The sequence below is a fragment of the Patagioenas fasciata genome, chromosome 8, assembly GCF_037038585.1.
Source record: "Patagioenas fasciata isolate bPatFas1 chromosome 8, bPatFas1.hap1, whole genome shotgun sequence".
Classification (NCBI taxonomy): domain Eukaryota; kingdom Metazoa; phylum Chordata; class Aves; order Columbiformes; family Columbidae; genus Patagioenas; species Patagioenas fasciata.
In genome coordinates this window covers 9,530,799-9,549,574 of record NC_092527.1, presented here as the reverse complement: position 1 = coordinate 9,549,574, position 18,776 = coordinate 9,530,799, and the positions used below count along the sequence as shown (strand labels likewise).

The window sequence follows — 18,776 nt, the reverse complement described above, 5'->3', positions numbered from 1 at the left end:
CACACCATTACATGTCACATCTTATTTCAGTTTGACTCGCAATGTCAAAGTGCCAATGCAATCCTTCAGTACTATATGTTTTCTGCAGAAAATCCATTTAACAAGTCTAGGCCATAAATCTGCAAAGGAATCATTTGTACCCTAATGTACGCTTGTTTCTATGATCCTTCTTAATATTTCTCATAATCTAGCCCCCCCCCTTTTTTTTTTTTTTTACAGTTTTTACAATAGTTTTGGGGGATATTTTGTTCTTGTATCTAAGGGACAAAAATGAAACATGCTTTTCTTTTTCATTTGCATGGCACACTACACATCATACAATTCAATAAAAACAAAATACAGGAACATAAAAGCTGCTTTTAAAAAAGCTTATTTTTTGATGATGATGATTCATTTTGAGACACCACATAGAATGTCTCTTTTGCAATGGCAAATACAGTAACATGTTGGTTTTATAAATGTTTCAGAGTAGAGACTGTGTTTTATCAAACATGGCAAGAGTGAATTTATCCACGCGGAAGCATTAAGCAGTGCATGTATACGGCCTTGAGTACCAAACATAATGGGCTCCTGAACCAAAGATAAACCTATAACAGAAGACCAGACTACTTCCAACACTCTCAGTTACTGAAAAAAGGGCCAGACCAGGCAGAACATGTGAGCAATAACCACAGTCCTTCTGCCCATCTCTTGCTAGAAGGATAAAATTCAGAAAGACACATGGGCAGGTGTGTGTGAACAGGAAGAACCACCCTGCAGACACCTCTGCTCAACACTGCCAGAAACTAGAAAACAAGACTGCTACATCTGTTGCCTTTGGCAACATCCCTATAAAATCAGCTGCTGCTTTGACTACGTAAAATTTCTATGTAAAATCCCAGCTGCAGCTTAGATGATTTCACACCTGTAAGATAAACTTAAAGAATCAAACCAAATTGAATGTTCTCATTGTTACAGTCAGCCACAAGGCACAGCTAGTTGAACTGGTATTAAATTAAGAAATCATCCTCTGGGGACAGAAAGAATTGGTTTCCAAGTGCTGAGAAGGGGTTTCCCATGAACATGGGAATGCTCACAAGCAAAAGGAAGATTGAATCTGCAGGTATGGAGAAAGAACTGCAGTAACAACATTCTTCAAATTTCTCCCTCTACTTACCACCCTAACTGGAGAAAACAAATGGTGCACCAGAAATGAAGACTAACAGTTATGGCTACAGTGTTCTGAAAAGGAGCCTTCAGAGAAGTCAGAAGAGATGCTCTTTCTCCTCTTTGCATCTTGCCTGCTTGCAGACAACCTGTGGGGTATTAAAAGACTACACCTAAGTTCTGGGGCTAGAACACGCTCCAACAGTACTAGAGAACATGCTTCTGAGAATGTGGGGTCCAACAGTGCTTGAGTTGTATCTTGAGAAATGGCTTTTTCACTGTTTCATCAAAAAGCATCGTACAGTGCACATGCAAACACTGTTCATACAGCTGAGGAAATTTGGTCTCATTAAAAGCTCCAAATTACATGCAAAGTTCCATTTGCAAAGCTTGTATTTTGCTTTTAGAAAGCCTTCCAGATCTGAATCACGTTGAGGAAACAGTTCCATTCACATATCTCAAGAAATCTGGGCACATACTACAGATCTGCTGCTCATGAAGTACTTATTCCTGCTGCAGAACTATGGACCTAAAATCCATTTATTTCAGTACCGTTCCTAATACTAAGGCAAAACAACAATAGTTCATAATATTATAAGCATGATACTGAAAGTTTAGATACAGTTCCGCTCTCTTGTCTAATTGATTGGTTATCTTAACACAAATCTCATCCAAAATAGATCACTCATTAGAAGACAACCAACTAGAAAAACAAACAAACAAACAAACCCCCACAACCTACCCAAAACCTACCCAAAACCTTGAGGCCAAGAATTACGGAGCCACAGGGAAGACTTCCATAGTGTTTAAATTCCAAGTGACATAAAACTTCAAAGTCCTATCTTTACAAAACTTAGGATACAAACAAAACAAGAATAAAACTTCCATGAGGCTGATGAGCGACAGATTTAGTGAAGTGTCAGGAAAAGAAAATGCCTAAATCTGAGCTAACTCCAGCCATCCTATAAGGTAGAGAGGTAGGAAAAAACAACCCTGAGCCCAGCAGTTGCTAAGATACAAACTTCTGCATTGTCTCCAGCCAGTCCTTCCGTGATGGCAGAGGCAGCAGACTGGTGCCGCAGTGGTTATGACACACTTGCTACAGGGAGGTTTTCATGTACTACAGTGATGTTACATCAGGAGGCACCAGTGTAGTTTCAGAAGCACAGAACAGGTAACTGGGTCAAAGTTTTCCAATATTAGAACCATACTGACAATCAGTTGGTCTTCAAAACATTAGCAGTAGACAACAATCTAAACTTGCAGCCATTTACCTTAGTGGATTACTAGAAATATTCTGTTTTTAGTAATCTGCTTCCCAGTGGGTGCACAATCAATGTACAAAACCTGAAAGTAATTGAATTTGCCAGAATGGACAATCCTGCACAAGACTCCCACCTTTCTTTGGCATAAAGACAAAAAAAATTTGCATATCACACTGGGAAACATCAGAAATGAACACTGTTTCTTTTTAGGCAGAATCAGATACTTTGACATATGTTAGTAAACAACAAAGCCTTAAAACACTGAATTGCCTCTGGCAAAATGTATTTGAGAAAAGGGTCACACGACTCTTCAGTGCTATGTCTACTACAAAAGTAACTTGGAATTAAATAATTTAGTCAAGAAGAATTATATTACATGGAAGATTGCTGACATTTAAAAGGTAAACATAAGAAAAATACACCTCGCTACCCAAAATAATCAAGTTTTTAATTACAGTGAAATACCAATAAACAGTGTCAACTGCAGAAAAGATACTTTACCGAACAGCGTCATAAAATTACTACCTCAAATTTAACATTAATAGCTAGCCTCAAAATGATTCAGAAGAGATGTCCTCGTGCAAACACTGTGAATTTGCCTCTGGTCTTTGCTGTAATGGCCAGCGTGCTGTGCACTGTAACCCTGCCTCATCTTTCTGTCCAATACGACAACGCACAATGGTAAAACTCAGTTAACAACAACTCAGACATAGGGGTGTCAAGATATTATCAGCAGAGTTTGTGGCAATAATTCCAATGGTTTCAGTGGATTTGGAATTAGGTCATATAAGTGATCACACAAACATTCACTACTAGAACATGGTATTACTAAAATTGTTTTAAATTAAAAGTGATAAAAGAATGTTGGTATATTTAATAAGTATGTTCAATTATAGTATGCAATAATTTGAAACCAGTAAGCCTGCTAGTTGCACAAAGTGAAATACCATTGACTAGCTTGTTTGTGACCAAGGTGACAAAAACTCAAGTGGTTCTCTCTAGGCTTTAAGATAAATTTTGTTTCCATGCGTGGCCCTTTTGTTGTGTTGTTCATGGTCTTTTTGCCCTTTTAAATTATTTTATAATTGCCTTTTCATTTAAAAAGGAATTTTTTCCTAAAATACCTTAAGTCACCACACTGCAACATATTTTGCCCCATGACAGCATTAACCAAACAGCTGCCAATAACATTAAAAAAGAATATTCTTCAGTGTTTACCTGAAACTTTTCAATCAACTAATGACTAAATAAATTAGCAACATTTACAGATATTAGTGCTAATGCTAGTATTATCAGCATAAAAAAGCTCTTTACCTAAAGAAAGTTCTGTACAAGAATCCAGAGAAACAGTGAGAATGATTAATTCTAATGGGTACTGACTGATCAGCACATACAGTCAGGGTGAACTCCAACTGCAACCGACGGCTGACAGACAAGAGAGTGAGTGTCAATTACGTTTCCTGCTGCTTTCAATTCCTATGTAGAGAGTATGGAAAGGCTGAAAGACTTCCAGAAGATTCTGTTTTGTTGTTCTTTACTTGTGGTTTAGAGTTTACAAAGGCTGACTACAAGAATACTTCCTCCCAACCTGCAATGCAGAAAAGAACAACATTTCTGCAAGACTCAAAATAGCAGGCTTTAATAAAGATTCAAGAACATCAGTTATCAATTCTAAGCACATCAGCTCACAATGATTAGAAACTGAGTAAAACTATATGAATAAACCCAGCATTGCTTTTATTAAGATATGATGTCTGAAGGTGTTCTTAGCTACAGGTACTTATTTGCCTTATTTGTCTCACAGAACAAGATATAAGCAAGACAAGTAAAGAAACTGAGTAAATACAAGATTATTGTTGTTATTTAGAGAAATCTGGAGCACTGCTGAAAATCTTCCCATTAGCTCTCAAGGGAGAAAAAAAAAAAAACCTACAGTTTTAAAAGAGCACACTACAGAGCAAACAAACAGTTGGAAAAACAGATACCAATAGGCTTTAAATGTTTATCTGCCTATCTGGAAATGTATTTGACTAAATCATGCAGACTGATTGCATCCGTTTGCAATGTCACTATACTTCATCTCCATTTAACACATAATACTTCATATAAGAAATCTCCATTAGCATTCTGGAGAAATTCGTAGATTCAGAATGAGGTACCTGCAACCCTTCTACACCAAAAATCCTTCTCAAATGCTAACGCTACATATTTTTAACAGCAAGCAAGCCTCTAAGAAAGAGAAGCAACTCTTCTCGGGGAATTTGAGATTGCTACTGCAGAGCACGAATGCACGTGTGAAAACATTTGTTTACCCAGGAAAGATGAGTCTTATATGAATGAGGTTTGGTATATAACACGAGGGAAAAGTCATAAACACACTGCTTGAAAAGGACTTTGCATATCCTTTGGATCACTCTCCTGCTTAAAAGACAGACACTGCATCAGGTCAGTTATAGTTTTGTCTAGCTAAGTCTCGAAAACTTCCAGGGACAGGAAATGTCATTGCATCTCTGTTCTAGTGTTGCACTACACTTCTAATAAATGTGTCCCCACACCCCCATGTCCTACCTGAACTTCTCAGGCTGCAATTTGTGGCTCTTGCCCTTTCTCACGCCACCTGTCTCTATGCGACTTCCCCAGGTTAAACAAACCCCTCCATCTGTCCCCCTCTTCACAGCCCCTGGCCATCCTCAGAGCCCTGAGTTTTCCACAAATCTTTTTCCAGTATTTCCAATTTTAGCAAGGCCTATTTTGGAAACTGTAAAGTAAGTACATTACTGTTTCCAAAAGACATGTTCTCAGATTTTCCCCCACCCTCTTTTGCCATTCTTCCTATAATCAATATATCATCTTTCTTTAATGTTTGGCATACTACCGCTGAATATTATTTATTTTACCATGAATGCTTCCTCAGAGATCTGCTTCAGAGCTTTTCCTGAAATCTAGCCTCCCCTTCCTAAAAAACAAGCATAAACACACACACACACACACACATATATTATCCCAGCGTGCGTGCACACACACACACTCTAACAAAAAAACACAGGCCCAGGAAATCTAGAAACAATAAGAGAGTCTATTATTTGTAGCCATCTTCTGGAAGAGATCACTGAACACTTCTGACTTAAAATCTAGGAATGAGCGTCAGGAAATCATTTTGAGCCTCCATCAACACCAATAATAAGGTTACTGGGAAAACACTAATAGTCTGATACAAGAAATGCTAACATGCAGATTCATGGCAGGAAAAAAAAAAAAAAAATTCCTCCAGATTAAAAACAAACAAATAAACAAAACCAAAAAACACCTAAAACTAACAACCAACCAACCACACAACAACCACTGCCACAAAAAACACACCACCACAGAAAACACAAGCTGTTAAAACATCTATGGCTTCTTGCACACAATTCTGTTGATTACAAGGAGCACCAAACTGTTCCCTGCCTAACCCAGCTGTGAGGCTCTGAGTATTCCACGAGGGAAGAATGGCAGCTGCTTTGCTTTGCTTTGGAAGGGGTAAGGATTCTTTAATGCATTTTTTGTACAATGCCCAAGGCACACACCTTCTAAACAGCTAACTGAAGCTCTCTGCCTTTTAATTTTTAATTCCTGACAGCAGTCATAAAGGAGCATGAATGACAGTTCTATATTCCTGCATGAAACTCCATGACAAATGCTCTAAAATTGATGGATGTATTACTTACACTTTGTGTGCTATCTAGTGAATTATTCCAAAACTGTTCTAGCTGCAGTTGTTTAATAGCACTGGGTCTGGTGTTCTCATGAACTCTGAGTCACACAAAGCCCACAATGACCGAACTGGCTTCAGAGATGACCTTGTACAGTGATGGCAGTGGTGGGATTCTGACAGAAAACAGAGTCTGGGCCCCAGAAACTAAGGAGAAGCCCTATTTACAGAAATATTTATTTGGCATAAAATGCATTCAATACCGCTTCTCCAAATACTGCCATGAATGGCAGTGCTGAGAGACTTACTGAGATCTAATGTGTACAAACTGACCAAAAGTATATCATTTCTGATTTCAGTAAGACTCAGTTTCACTATGTTAACAGATTTATAAACCATACATAAATACATATCCATACATAAATCCTACTGAATTATTCATATGCTCCCCCCATCAAGAACCATTGCATCATTTTCAAGTCTAACAGTTCATCACTACTAAGGAGGAAACCAGGAAAAGCTTAGGGCATGTTTGCCAAAGAGAAAACCTGGTAGGACACTATGAAAATCTTAAGCAGAGCAGACTTTGGAACGGTTAGCTGTAGATAGTTGGAAATCTTATTGGGGGAGAACATATAATTTCATAATTATGATACAGCATGTTATTATAATTATGAATTTTAGTATAAAACATTAAAAAAGTCTTCCATGCAAAAATGAAAACTGTGGAAGGTGCTTTTTGTACATTTAGGTTAGAAAACGATAACAAGTGATAGCTATGAAAAACTCAAGAGTGATCTAAAGCTGAAGAACAAGTTACTGCAATTTTTCAGGTCTAAGGAAGTCCTTAAGGAGATCAGATTCATACTGATGACTTAAAGTTCTCATAGATCATGTAATACAGAATAAACTCTTAAACACTAATGATTTGTGAAATAAAGTTACTCAGTCCAAAGTTCTGTTCAGGAGGCAGATCACGCTCTGACATGTAAATGTTACAAACCCAAATGGTTACAAGAACAGTAAATCCCCAAAAATTCAAAACATTTTGGTTTATAAGAAAAAAACCAAACAACAAAGTATGTCTGACCAACTGGTTCCAGGAAGCATCAGAAAAAGTCAAAGCTGCTAGGTTAAGAAATACAAAGAATTTATAAAAGAGACAAAAACACTGACTGCTCTAAGACAGGTGTCATCTCCAATGCACTACACTGTTCTAAACGACAACAGGACAAAAGGATTCCTTGCATACTGAATGGCAAAGGAAATAATTGTTAAACTGGTATCTGAGACACAGAAAGTTAAACATGGACAAATGCAACAGGCACAGCATGCTTATCCTAAATCCCAAAAGAATGCAAAATAACAACAGTATCAGGGTTTGTAGGTGCAAGATCAGGAGAAAAGCATTATGACAACAGTAATGGCAAAACATTGCTACAGAGGCTCTGGGAAATACACTCAAAATAGCAAATCGAAAGGTTACAGAGCTGAAAGTGAAAGGTATACTACAGAACTGTAAATGAAGGTCCTTAACATTAGAGAGGTTAAGGCACTGGAGCCCTTGTGCAAGAAAGTCACAGCTGAAATGAAGGTAATGGTTTTGATATGGGCACACAGATAAAAAACTGTCCAAGCTAGAGATTCTGCTTCAGTTCAAAATACTGAGTACAAAGAACAGTAGTAGTTCCCTGATATGGTTATCAGCTAAAGGAAGAGCTGTCATTACAGACGGACTTCACTGAACAGTACCAGGACAGGGATTCTTAAGATCTAGAAGAGAAAATACATTAACATAGATAGATAAGTGTTATGTGCACACTGGAAAGTCATGAGTCATTCCTTAAAGTAGCCTCAAGTGAAGAGAAGCAGTGAAGATTTATCACAAAGTGTCACATAGTATGAACAGAGAAGGTAAATTCTATTGAAGGAAAGAAAAGCAAACCAAACAAAATAAACAAAACAAACCCACCCAACAAAATTTGACTCTTGGAACATATACAGATGTCTATTTATTATACTAACTGGGGGGGGAGGGCACAAAAACAATAACAAAAATCACCACGCTTACCAACTTACCATACATTATTATGGTATCATACTTGCTTGCCCTACAGGAATAAAAACCTGATTTTACTAAGGGTCTGTGGAAATGAAAGTTACAAAGAAAACAATAGTATTCCTACTTTAAGGAAGGTTTATGCAGGTATCCTCTGCTCCAGAATCAAACTGCCAGTAAGCCTGGCTTCACCAGGGTACATGGAGAATTGATTATCATGGGATAAAAACTTTGAATTCACAAGAAATCCTCCATTTTCTAGTTTATTCCACAAATGCTGCTTAAACTGAGACACCCTTCTGCATCCCCCTCTCCTCTCCCCATGCAACTAGCTGAAGTAAGACCATGTATGTCAAACCAGTGCTGGCAACAGAAATGTCTTTACTATCCTAATTCTCAAAAATGAACTAACAGTGAAAACATATCCAAACTAAATTGAAAACTGTAAAAGTAAAGCTATTAGCCTATACTTAAGGATAAATTTACTTTATATGAATGCTGGCTTTTAAATGCTATTCTTACTTTTATCTTGAGGAGGAGGAACGTTTTTGGAGACTGTGTGTCCCCAGGACTAGTGTCCCAGACAGTTCAGTCTGCACTGGTCCCTTGGAAAAGAGACAGGGAGACACGGGTGGGTATTAATCTGCAGTGACTCGCTGGCATCAAAGACGTAACAAAGAAATCAAAACCTTAAACCAACAGCTTTTACTGTACAAAGCCTGCTGGAACACTGCACTAAAGAGGAGTTTCTTCTCAGTACACTGGATGATCACTAATTGCAGCAGCATTTTAAAGCAACCAGATGTGTAGCTGAATGTATCTTAACTCCCACACAGTGTTTATAATGAACATGGACATTAGTAAGAATGAAGAAAAGCTATTTTTGAGCTCCAGGAAATGGAAGAAAAAGATCAGCAAAAAGAAATGGTGTTATATACAGTGCCATCATTTGATTATCTGTAACACACAAAAATTGATTACATTTCTTCCTATTTTTTCAGAACATGGGTGTCTTTTGGGTGAGCAAGTGTGCAACACTCTTGAACTGGAGAAAACAGACAAACCTGGTGCAAAAGACTGACAGTGGACAAAGGAAACAGTAATTTCTCATAAGCTGTTGCAACAAGCCTGCAAACTGTATTTGAAAAAGGCAAGTGAAGCATCTAGGAAAATACAAAGTCATTAGCCTGTGCACATAAGCATGTGAGACAGGGGAGTCAATGGAAAAGCTAAACAGAAAGCAGGAGGTGGAAGGAAGCTCATATCACCTAACACTAATATATTTTATTGCCAAGAGAAATAATGTTTTTCCAGAGAAAAGCAATGCAGAAGATTTAATCCACCCTGCAAAATCACTTAATAAAGTATCATAGAGGAAAGCTCTGCTTCAGGTGGAGTAGATCAGTATGGAGGCTGTTCCAGTGATGAGACTTGAAAGGGCTACGAGGTGAGAGGAGACTGCAAAGTGGCCAAAATAACAATCCTGGGAGCAAGGGGAAAAGAAAATAATAAATACATAAATAAATCATTAGTGACACTGGAAAAGATGATGCTGTTAAAACATGCTGCCGATACAGAGGACAGCTGGGTCAGGAAGAACTGAATAACATTCAGGACAAAATCATAGGACAGGACTTCAAAAAAGGTAACCAAAATTTCTGATTGTTTTAAAGAAAATCACTGAACACAAACCACATCTCTCCAGAACAGGTCTAAAAATTGAATGTGTTTGGCCCACTGGGGCCAACTGTTCTAAATCCAGGTGGAGGCAGAAGTGTTCACATTGACACAAGAGCAAAATGTACAAAACGGCCATGCATAAATGCTGGAAGTTCAAGGAAAATCTTCAATTAGAAGCAATAGGCTTACACAGCTCTCGGGGAGATAATCAGGCCACAAATTGCCCTTGGTATCCCCCTACTCTATCAAACAATTATGATTATGTAATACTCAACAGAAAGCTACTCAAGCCGTTTGATTAGGTCATTGGGACTGTTTGGACATGAGGTTCTTCCTTAACTCTGAAATGTCAAAAAACTTGTACTTACCCAGCCAATGACTCAGTTAATAAAATACATCTCTGATGTATTTTGCCCTTCAATCCCCAATTATAAGTAACATTGCCAGAACAGTAATATCTGAAACCATTAGATTTCAGACAATTCAATTACTACTTCATAGCTTATGGGTGCAAACATCATATGAACAACAGGTTTAATTACTTTCAATGAGACCTACACAATTCAGGCATATGGGTATTTGTAAAAAATCTGACTTACATCCTTCTTATACTGAGAAAGTATTTGGAATTCACAGTTATGGACACAAACATTTTCTGAGGCAGGAAGACATTTTCAAATCCATGTTCAACTTTACATTTGATATCACCATTCTGTCTCAGAAATTAAACTGTCTTAATCCGTACTCCAAAGGGAGTGAGAACAGTATTGTGTGTCATACCACTATCTGTCTCAGAACAATGCCTACAGCCAACCTTTAATTTGAGAACAGTTAAATTTGTTTTTCAATCCAAATACAACGTCATTACTATTCATAAACTTAAAGGTAATCCCTATCCCTATGTGAATTACAAGGTATTTCATAATTCTGGTTGTAAGATGCTGTGGACAATGGTTTGCTGTAATTCCATCAGCACTACTGGAATACAAAAATGTTGACTCCAAACCCCAGTGATGCACGGAAATATACCTCCACTAGTTTGTTAAGACAGTTAAAATACTTTGTCTCCACCCTTTTGTTTTTTACAGGATCCTTAGATCTAAATAAGAAGAGGATTTATTTATGTGTATACATACACATATATAGTATATTATACTTTGACGTGAAAGGAAAACTGTAGACAAAATTTACAATGAATACACATATCAACAGATACATTCCATAATATAAATTATTTACTTGAATTTAACTGCTGCGGATTCTGGCAGGCAGTAAGATGATAAGAGTAGACTTTGATATTTAAAAATACAGTGCAAGGATAGTTCAGATGTGGAAATGCCTTAGGTTTTTATAAACAGTTTGTCTAAAGGTTTCATTTTGCTTCAAGTACACAAACCCTATCAAAATGCAAGAAGCTGCATATTTCAACCTAATTAACAGTGCCAGACATCAGGAATGTCTAACCAGAGGTACCAGTACTAACATTTTCAGTTTTAACCATACCAGAATACAGCCTGAACCTCTACCACCTCTGTACTGGTATCATCAAAACAAGAGATGCTGGTTGAAACAACTGCCTGCACAGAGTGTACAAGACCACAGGACTGAACATGAGCTTCTCCAGCGGTCTGCAAAGGTTCCACACAGACCCTGCGCCACACGTTTCCTGGGCATGACGCTGAGTTGCCATCATCTCAAGCAGGGAGTTGCTGGAATGTTTTCCAGCTCTCTTTCCTACCTAGGTGCCCTTCCCACTGAAACCTAGGAACAAGAGGGGACAGAGTATGTCCTAGTCTCATTGTGATGTAGAACAAGGACCAAGTCTCAGTCAGACCAGGAGCTGGGATGCACTCCTGCACACCACAGTTAGCTGTAGCCTCATGAACTTACACAGGATGGCACAGGAACTCTGTACAGCCAGTCCAAATGAAACTATCCTGACGATCACGCCATATATTCTCTTCCTGCAGTCTTCTGCTCCTCTACCTTCCAAACTGATCCTATGGATGTCAGCCTCCTCTAATATGTAACCCTGGCGTATGTCTGAAGCAGATCCATCCAGTGACCTGAACTAAGCAGCTGTTTTGTAACATAACTGTGTATGATCACATAATCACAATGCCATCATGCATACGCACACAGAGTGCAAATAATGGCTGCAACAACAACTTTAGTTTTGGTGTTACCTAATTTCTAAGAGTGTGACCCCACAATGTAAATGGTGCTCTTAAAGGGCCTTGTTAAGTTTGCTTGGGGGTCGTCTTCTTGTTGAGGTAAAGGGGACAAAATGGAGGAGCAACATAACATCAGCCTGAGAAAGCAGACACTCCACTGTATGGTGCTGCAGAGATCCATTTGACTATCAAGAACTTATATCTGAACAGGCCTACACAACCTGAGCTAAGATATTAAGCACCAGTTTCTAATCTGCACTACACAGCAGTATTATAGTATGGTTGTTGAATAGCTCACTTTACCACCTCAAACGTCTCATGTCTTCCAGCTGAAAAGACAGATGCTCTTTTCTTGAATAGACCGTAACGCAGAGAATTTGACCTCATCTTATTATCTCAACACGCGCTACAATTTAACCTCAGTCTTTGTTTTAACAAACAGTAACGTATCTGTTCCTCTTTATGCACAATTTCTCTATCCTGTTAGCTCCAATGTGAACCCTTCCCATTTCTGGCTCCTGCTGTCTCTTTCATTTGTGCTTTTATTTCTCTGCAATTTCTCAGTACGTTATTATTCTATAACTTTATTTTCACTAACTCTGTACTCTGCCTGCAGTAATTTCTCTTCAGTAACACATTACCTTTTCACTGGGCATCAAGGACACCCTTCACTGCCCTAGGTTACTTATGTAAGTTAATTTAGAACCTAATCACAGCATAAATACACAGTTCTCCCCTTGCCATCAGCTGGCTCCTACAAGAGCCAGCACTGATAGAATGTTTCAGGTTATATCTGAGCACTGCAGCCTACCTCCATTTTCCTTGTAAGCTGAAACATTTAAAACAAACAAAAGAGAAATCATCAAGCAACCAAAAAACCTTGCATGATTTGATGTCTGTTCATTGCAGATCATATAAATACAGGTAATTATGAAAAGTACATATTTCTTTTTTCTGCTCCTGTTGACTAATGTAAAGATAGTGGATTCTTAGGTCTGAAGTACTGCAAAGACATCTGAGCAGATAAAACCATGCTTGATGTACCTTGACAAAGGCAAACATTCCAAATGAAACCACCTTTGTGTCTTCTTGTCTTTTGTAGATACGAGGATTTAGGGACATTATATATTACTGTCAAACTAAGGCAACAGAACAGAAATCAGTGTCAACTCCTACTGCATTTAAACACTACCAGTTTCAAGAAAGAAGGGCTTAGCTTTTACATGGGAATCAAAACTATCCTTTCCTGTAATTGCTGCTTCTCTTGGCATTTGTCATAGTACTTTCAGGAGTCATGAAAAAAGAATGTCATGTTGAAAGTTTTCAGATTTTCTCATCAAAATGTCACAAAAGGCGATAAAACCATGCAAGACTATCTCAAACTCCTCTCACTATTTTGTTCCTTTCACCCCTTCATTGCAATGTCAATTCACTTTTGTTTCACATGAAGATAGTTCTGTCCTGGACCTATTTGACTCATTAAGAAAGAGCTCAAACAAAATTCCTGTCTTTTGCGGCAAAGTAAAACAACTGTCAGGCAAATGTAAGATATTAGAAATTTGTTTAGACTGACAGAGCTATGATTTAGACCTCCAAGTTCATGAAGCTAAATCCCATATTCCAGAGATGCACAGACTTTCCAGAAAACTTAATGGCATTTTTTTTTTAATTGCCTATTAGACTTGCAACCACTGAAAACATGGAAGGCCTGGGAGCTCCCCAACTTATTTTTTAAATTAATTATACACTATGTAAAGGTCAGAGATTTATTTATATGAACAACTGTTTATGTAAGCAACAGAAATCATTTATAAAATAGAGCAGTTACACCTCTCTTACCCTCTTTTTCAGTATCACAAAAAAGGAAATTGACACTAATAGCCATTGTAGGAAGTTCCAACTTTGAACATTAAAACTGAAGATATTTGGGGACATTTAACCACTACTCAACAGTCCTTTAAGTGGGAAGTGCACACAGATCGTGAACCTGCTTTATCTTTCTCTGAGTTTGCCTTCTGTCTTCTTCAAACAGATGTGGTGAGGCCAGCTAGAAGTCCCCAAACACTATCACTTAAATTTATTTAGAAACACCCTTAAAACTCTTCCATAATTTAAAAAACCTTATACAGATGATGTAATTCAAATAAAATTTTAAAAATTAGTTTTGAACTGCATGGTATCATGGTAATTGGACAGCATGGACAAAAGAGACAGAGATCATATCATGAATCATTAGTGCATTAGAGAATCACAAGTTTCACTTTAACTAAGTCATATAAAAGAAAGTTTCCATCACTAAAGGAACTAAGAACATAGCTTAGAAATCAGACTTACCGCTCTTGGTCAAATACTGAACATTTGTCATCACTCCTTCAGTGTAAGCCCCTGGTTCATAATTGTCCATTTCACCTGAAACAATGTGAGCTATTCTTGAAGCACGTCCTCGGATTGCACCCGCTGCACGATCTAAATTGTCTGCATTTTGCTCTCTCAGTGCAATGATACATTTGTTTACATCCTCAAGAATATGGCTTTCTGAAAAAAAAAAATACATATATATATATATATATAAAAGAGCCGGGCTCCATCCTCATAACACTCACCCTTTGTATATCTGTAAACATTAATGAGGTCACCCCTCAGTCTCCTCTTCTCCAAGCTAAAGAGCCCCAGTTCCCTCAGCCTTTCCTCATAAGGGAGATGCTCCACTTCCTTCATCATCTTTGTTGCCCTGCGCTGGACCCTCTCCAGCAGTTCCCTGTCCTTCTGGAACTGAGGGGCCCAGAACTGGACACAATATTCCAGATGTGGTCTTGCCAGGGCTGAGTAGATGCCTTCCTGAGTAACCTCATCTGGGTGTTCCTGCTCCAGCAGGGGGATTGGACTGGATGATCTTTCGAGGTCCCTTCCAATCCCTAACATTCTGTGATTCTGCGATATATATTTTAAGACAGCACCTCTCAAATAATCAGACATATTTTAGACACATAGTTGATTGCACTTTTTTCTTCCCTGTTGAAATGTATCATGCAACAGCAGCTTTTTTTAATCCAAAACAAACTTACAACACGAAATCTACACTGAATTGCCCTTGCAATCTTTAAAATAATTTATTGATTCCTAGAATTCAAGGTACAGTATTACTATCCTGTAAGCAACAGCAACAATAAAATATTGAGTCAGAAAGTGCTATAAAAATATGAAAACCACAAAATCTTACATATGTAGTGCATATTTGCAGAATGAAGGAAAATTTAACGGGATTAAAGCTCTTACTTGCTGTGGAAATCGTCTTAAGTCACCCTGACAAAAGGTTCCACAATGAGACGAATCCCTGTCAACAAACAATTGCCCCCAAAACTAAACTAATTACTTTTACATCAGTGTGTTAGGATGTTCACGTTAAATTCTTCTGTGAATAGAGCAGCATTTTTGCCTGGTACTAAAATTACACTATCACTTATTAAACTATTGCAGTATGTGTCATTATTGTAAAATGTATAGAGATTACATATATGTCATACAATTTACATTTCTTATACTAATACATTTACTGTATTGCTATGTGATATTGGTTTATATACTACTGGTGACTTTTAAATAACTATGCAAACAGATATCTCTATGAGCATACATTCAGTATCACTTATCAATACATGTAACACAATTATGCAGCACTGGCATTCCTGCTATAGCTACTTTCCTTGTGCCTTCTTGCCATACAATACTTCCCCCCTTCTACTATCTCAGTCATCTCCTAATGATAGGATTTGTCTTTTCTATCAGCATGCTTTCATTCCTACAAATTTTTTTTCAGAATTTTACTCTTTAGAATTCATCATTACCTCACAAATTTAAAGCCACATGGAGGAAATTAAGAAATTCTGGTTTTCTCCATCTTGTCTACAGGATGGAAAATGGTTTCTTGTCAACACTAGTTAAATTATTTGCTAGAACATCTCCAAAGCCCACCCGTTTTAACTGTTTAAAACATACACACATTATAGTCCCCTTCTGCCTGTCCAAATACACATACCTTCAAAATTTTAAATTACTGGCACAAACAAGAAAACAAAGTTTTGCAACAGGTAGGGAAATTTTGTTCATCTATGTGAAACACATAATGACACAGAAGTTCCACAAGTCAAAAAGTCTCTTCAGCAACAGTCCTTGGATGAGAGGTTAAACGGGTTAAAGATGATCTTCCCAGTAAAAAGCTTTAAGAAAAAAATAAACTGCAAAATCATCCCCTTACCAGAGGGCAGAAAGATGCAATAAAACAGGATTATTCTTCCATAAAACAACAACGAAACACACATCAGCATATATCACAGTAATTGCTATCTGCTGAATATATACAATATTTAACATTCACACGGATTCTTCAATGTTTGATAAAGAAACGTGGGAACTGAAGAAGTGTACGATACACAGAAGCAGCCAGTGGTGTCTTTGCTAAACATGCGACTTGAAACAAGCTGACTCCATCTTCCTTACTCATAAATTATGTTTATATCTGGTGTCACCTCCCATGCAAGTACAACCGCAAAGTTGCTTTTGCCTTTGCCTCTTCAACAGATCTTTTTTTTAAGGGAGGCAGCTGCCCTATGCCAGGACAAATTCAGCTGCTTGACATCCTCCCACACTCAAAGGTTCCAAACACTCAGAAGAGACACTTATCTTGAACTTTTGTTATTTCATTCAGCTCTCTGTGATTTAATGACCTGACTGAAGAGAGTTTGATGTGGACTAGTGTCTAAGACAGCCAGAAAATAGAAATTATTATAACACATATAAATACAACATGAGCATGGCACATTAACATTTTCAAGTTACCCATGCATAATGTCAGCAGTTAAAAAAGAACAAAGATTTGGTTAGAGGAAAGCACAAGGAGAAAACGGTTGCCTGAAGACTGACAGAAGCGGTTTTTAGGTTGACATCATCAGAAATGAAAATGCAGACACATGCAGAAGGCTGCCAAGCAATGAAGAATTAGACAATTCTTCCAATAAATTACTACCCTTTTGTCTTTCTGAACATCCATTTTCTCAACGTTTTTCAAGTGGCAATAGTAAAACTGTATTTGTGCTTAATAAACCATTTTTGATACTCAAATATATCGTAATGGAAAAAAGAACATCAGCAGGAAGGAGGATGGATACAAAGGAGAAAATACTGGTACTAATCCAAGCCAGACTGGTCATAAACCCAAGGATAACAGACCTGAGTAAGAATTTTGATCAAGCTAGAAATGCTATCAGCAACACCAAGATTTAGAGAGAGCACATATGTGGTATGCTAGGATTCCATCTGTAGCACCAACATTTTTTTCAGGTAAATGTAACACATATAGGATAATACCATAAAACAATTAGAAAGAGAATCTTTTTTGCTTTAAAGCTTAAACACATCTTAAAAGCTTCCGTATTAGTTTTGTTATTGAATTTCCTTTCCTACACACACCTAAAATCTGATGTCTCACAGAGAACGTAATACAAGAACATCAGAAATGCAAGAAATGAAGACTTGCTCCATTTTCAGAAGTACCATTGTGAGACTTCTCTTGCACTAAGCCAAGAAATAATTCAGAGCTTACATGCTTCTTGTTAACTCACACAACTGCCATTCAGTATGTCAGTATTAAATTACATTTTACGTTACGCGATAAATTGGCAACCATGGTAACTCGGACATACAAAACACACCATTAGTTAATCCCAAATTACTTACTCCATCTGGCATGAGTATCTTGGAATTCCATCTACACATAAATTATGAGTTCTGGTTCAGTTTATGAACTGCTAGATCACAGAACGCCTCTGTGAATATAGAACGTCCATATCCTTTCAGGTACACCTCACCAATCTCCACGGTCAGCAGAAAAACCAGAATTTTAATAGTGGTGACTGTTAGCACTGTTTGTTCAGTCTGTGCCCATTCTGTAACTACCCCCATGGAGTGCCACCTCCACGGAAGCAGCGCAATGAGAGGACTGGCAGCTATTTCAGTTCCACCTATGCCAAGCACAACACATGATACTGTGAAAGCAAGGGGCAAATGACCAGATTCTCAATGACATTCCGGGGAGTACCCTGTGCTGTACAGGTTAATATTTGCTTTCTCTTTTTTCAGGCATCTCTCCCTGAGTGCTTTCCACACTGGGAGGCAAACAAATCAGTTTGTGAATGTGTGCAAGGCTGAAAAAGGGTGAAGCACTGATGGGAAGAGAAGGCTGATGTGCATGGAATGCAGGAGAAAGCACAAACAAAACCCCGCTTCTGCTGCCAGTTATTTCTAAAATGGAGTAGTGTAGGTTGCTTTACGTTTAATATTGTCCAAGTGTTCAACAGATAATTACACATGTGGCCAGCACAACCTCCACTTTAAAGGCCTTTGTGTGAAGAATACACGGCTTTTAACTGTTCAGCCGAGACAGCAACTAAAAGGTTTCGTCCTGTGTGAACAGAAAGGTGGGGCTCTTCTGATAGCTACACCAAGTGAAATCTCCAGAATGGAAAAACATATTAACTGGTTATCTTGTGTGATATGAAGCCCAAGTCAATTTCAAAAACATATTGCATGTGGAAATACTGTATGAATGGAACACACCATGGAAAGCTTCCAGTTTCCAAACCCTTCTTAGAGATATGAAAACCAACGCTTTCTTGGAGAAAGAAAAAGCAAATGTGAGACCAGATGCTCAATGGAAATGCAATTAGACCTGTACGTTGTGGCCTAAGATCCACATTAGCTGCTTC

The 18,776-nt window shown here is 37.9% G+C and overlaps 1 protein-coding gene across 8 annotated transcripts in view; it reads right to left on the bottom strand.

Moving 5' to 3' along the window:
* CTNNA3 (catenin alpha 3) overlaps positions 1–18,776 on the bottom strand; it is a 450,315-nt gene that overhangs the window by 91,780 nt on the left and 339,759 nt on the right. For all 8 annotated transcript variants that reach the window (XM_065843203.2, XM_065843202.2, XM_071811659.1 and 5 more), the window contains one exon: positions 14,350–14,550. In XM_065843203.2, the coding sequence (XP_065699275.1) occupies positions 14,350–14,550 (201 nt within the window). The remainder of the gene's footprint in view (positions 1–14,349; positions 14,551–18,776) is intronic.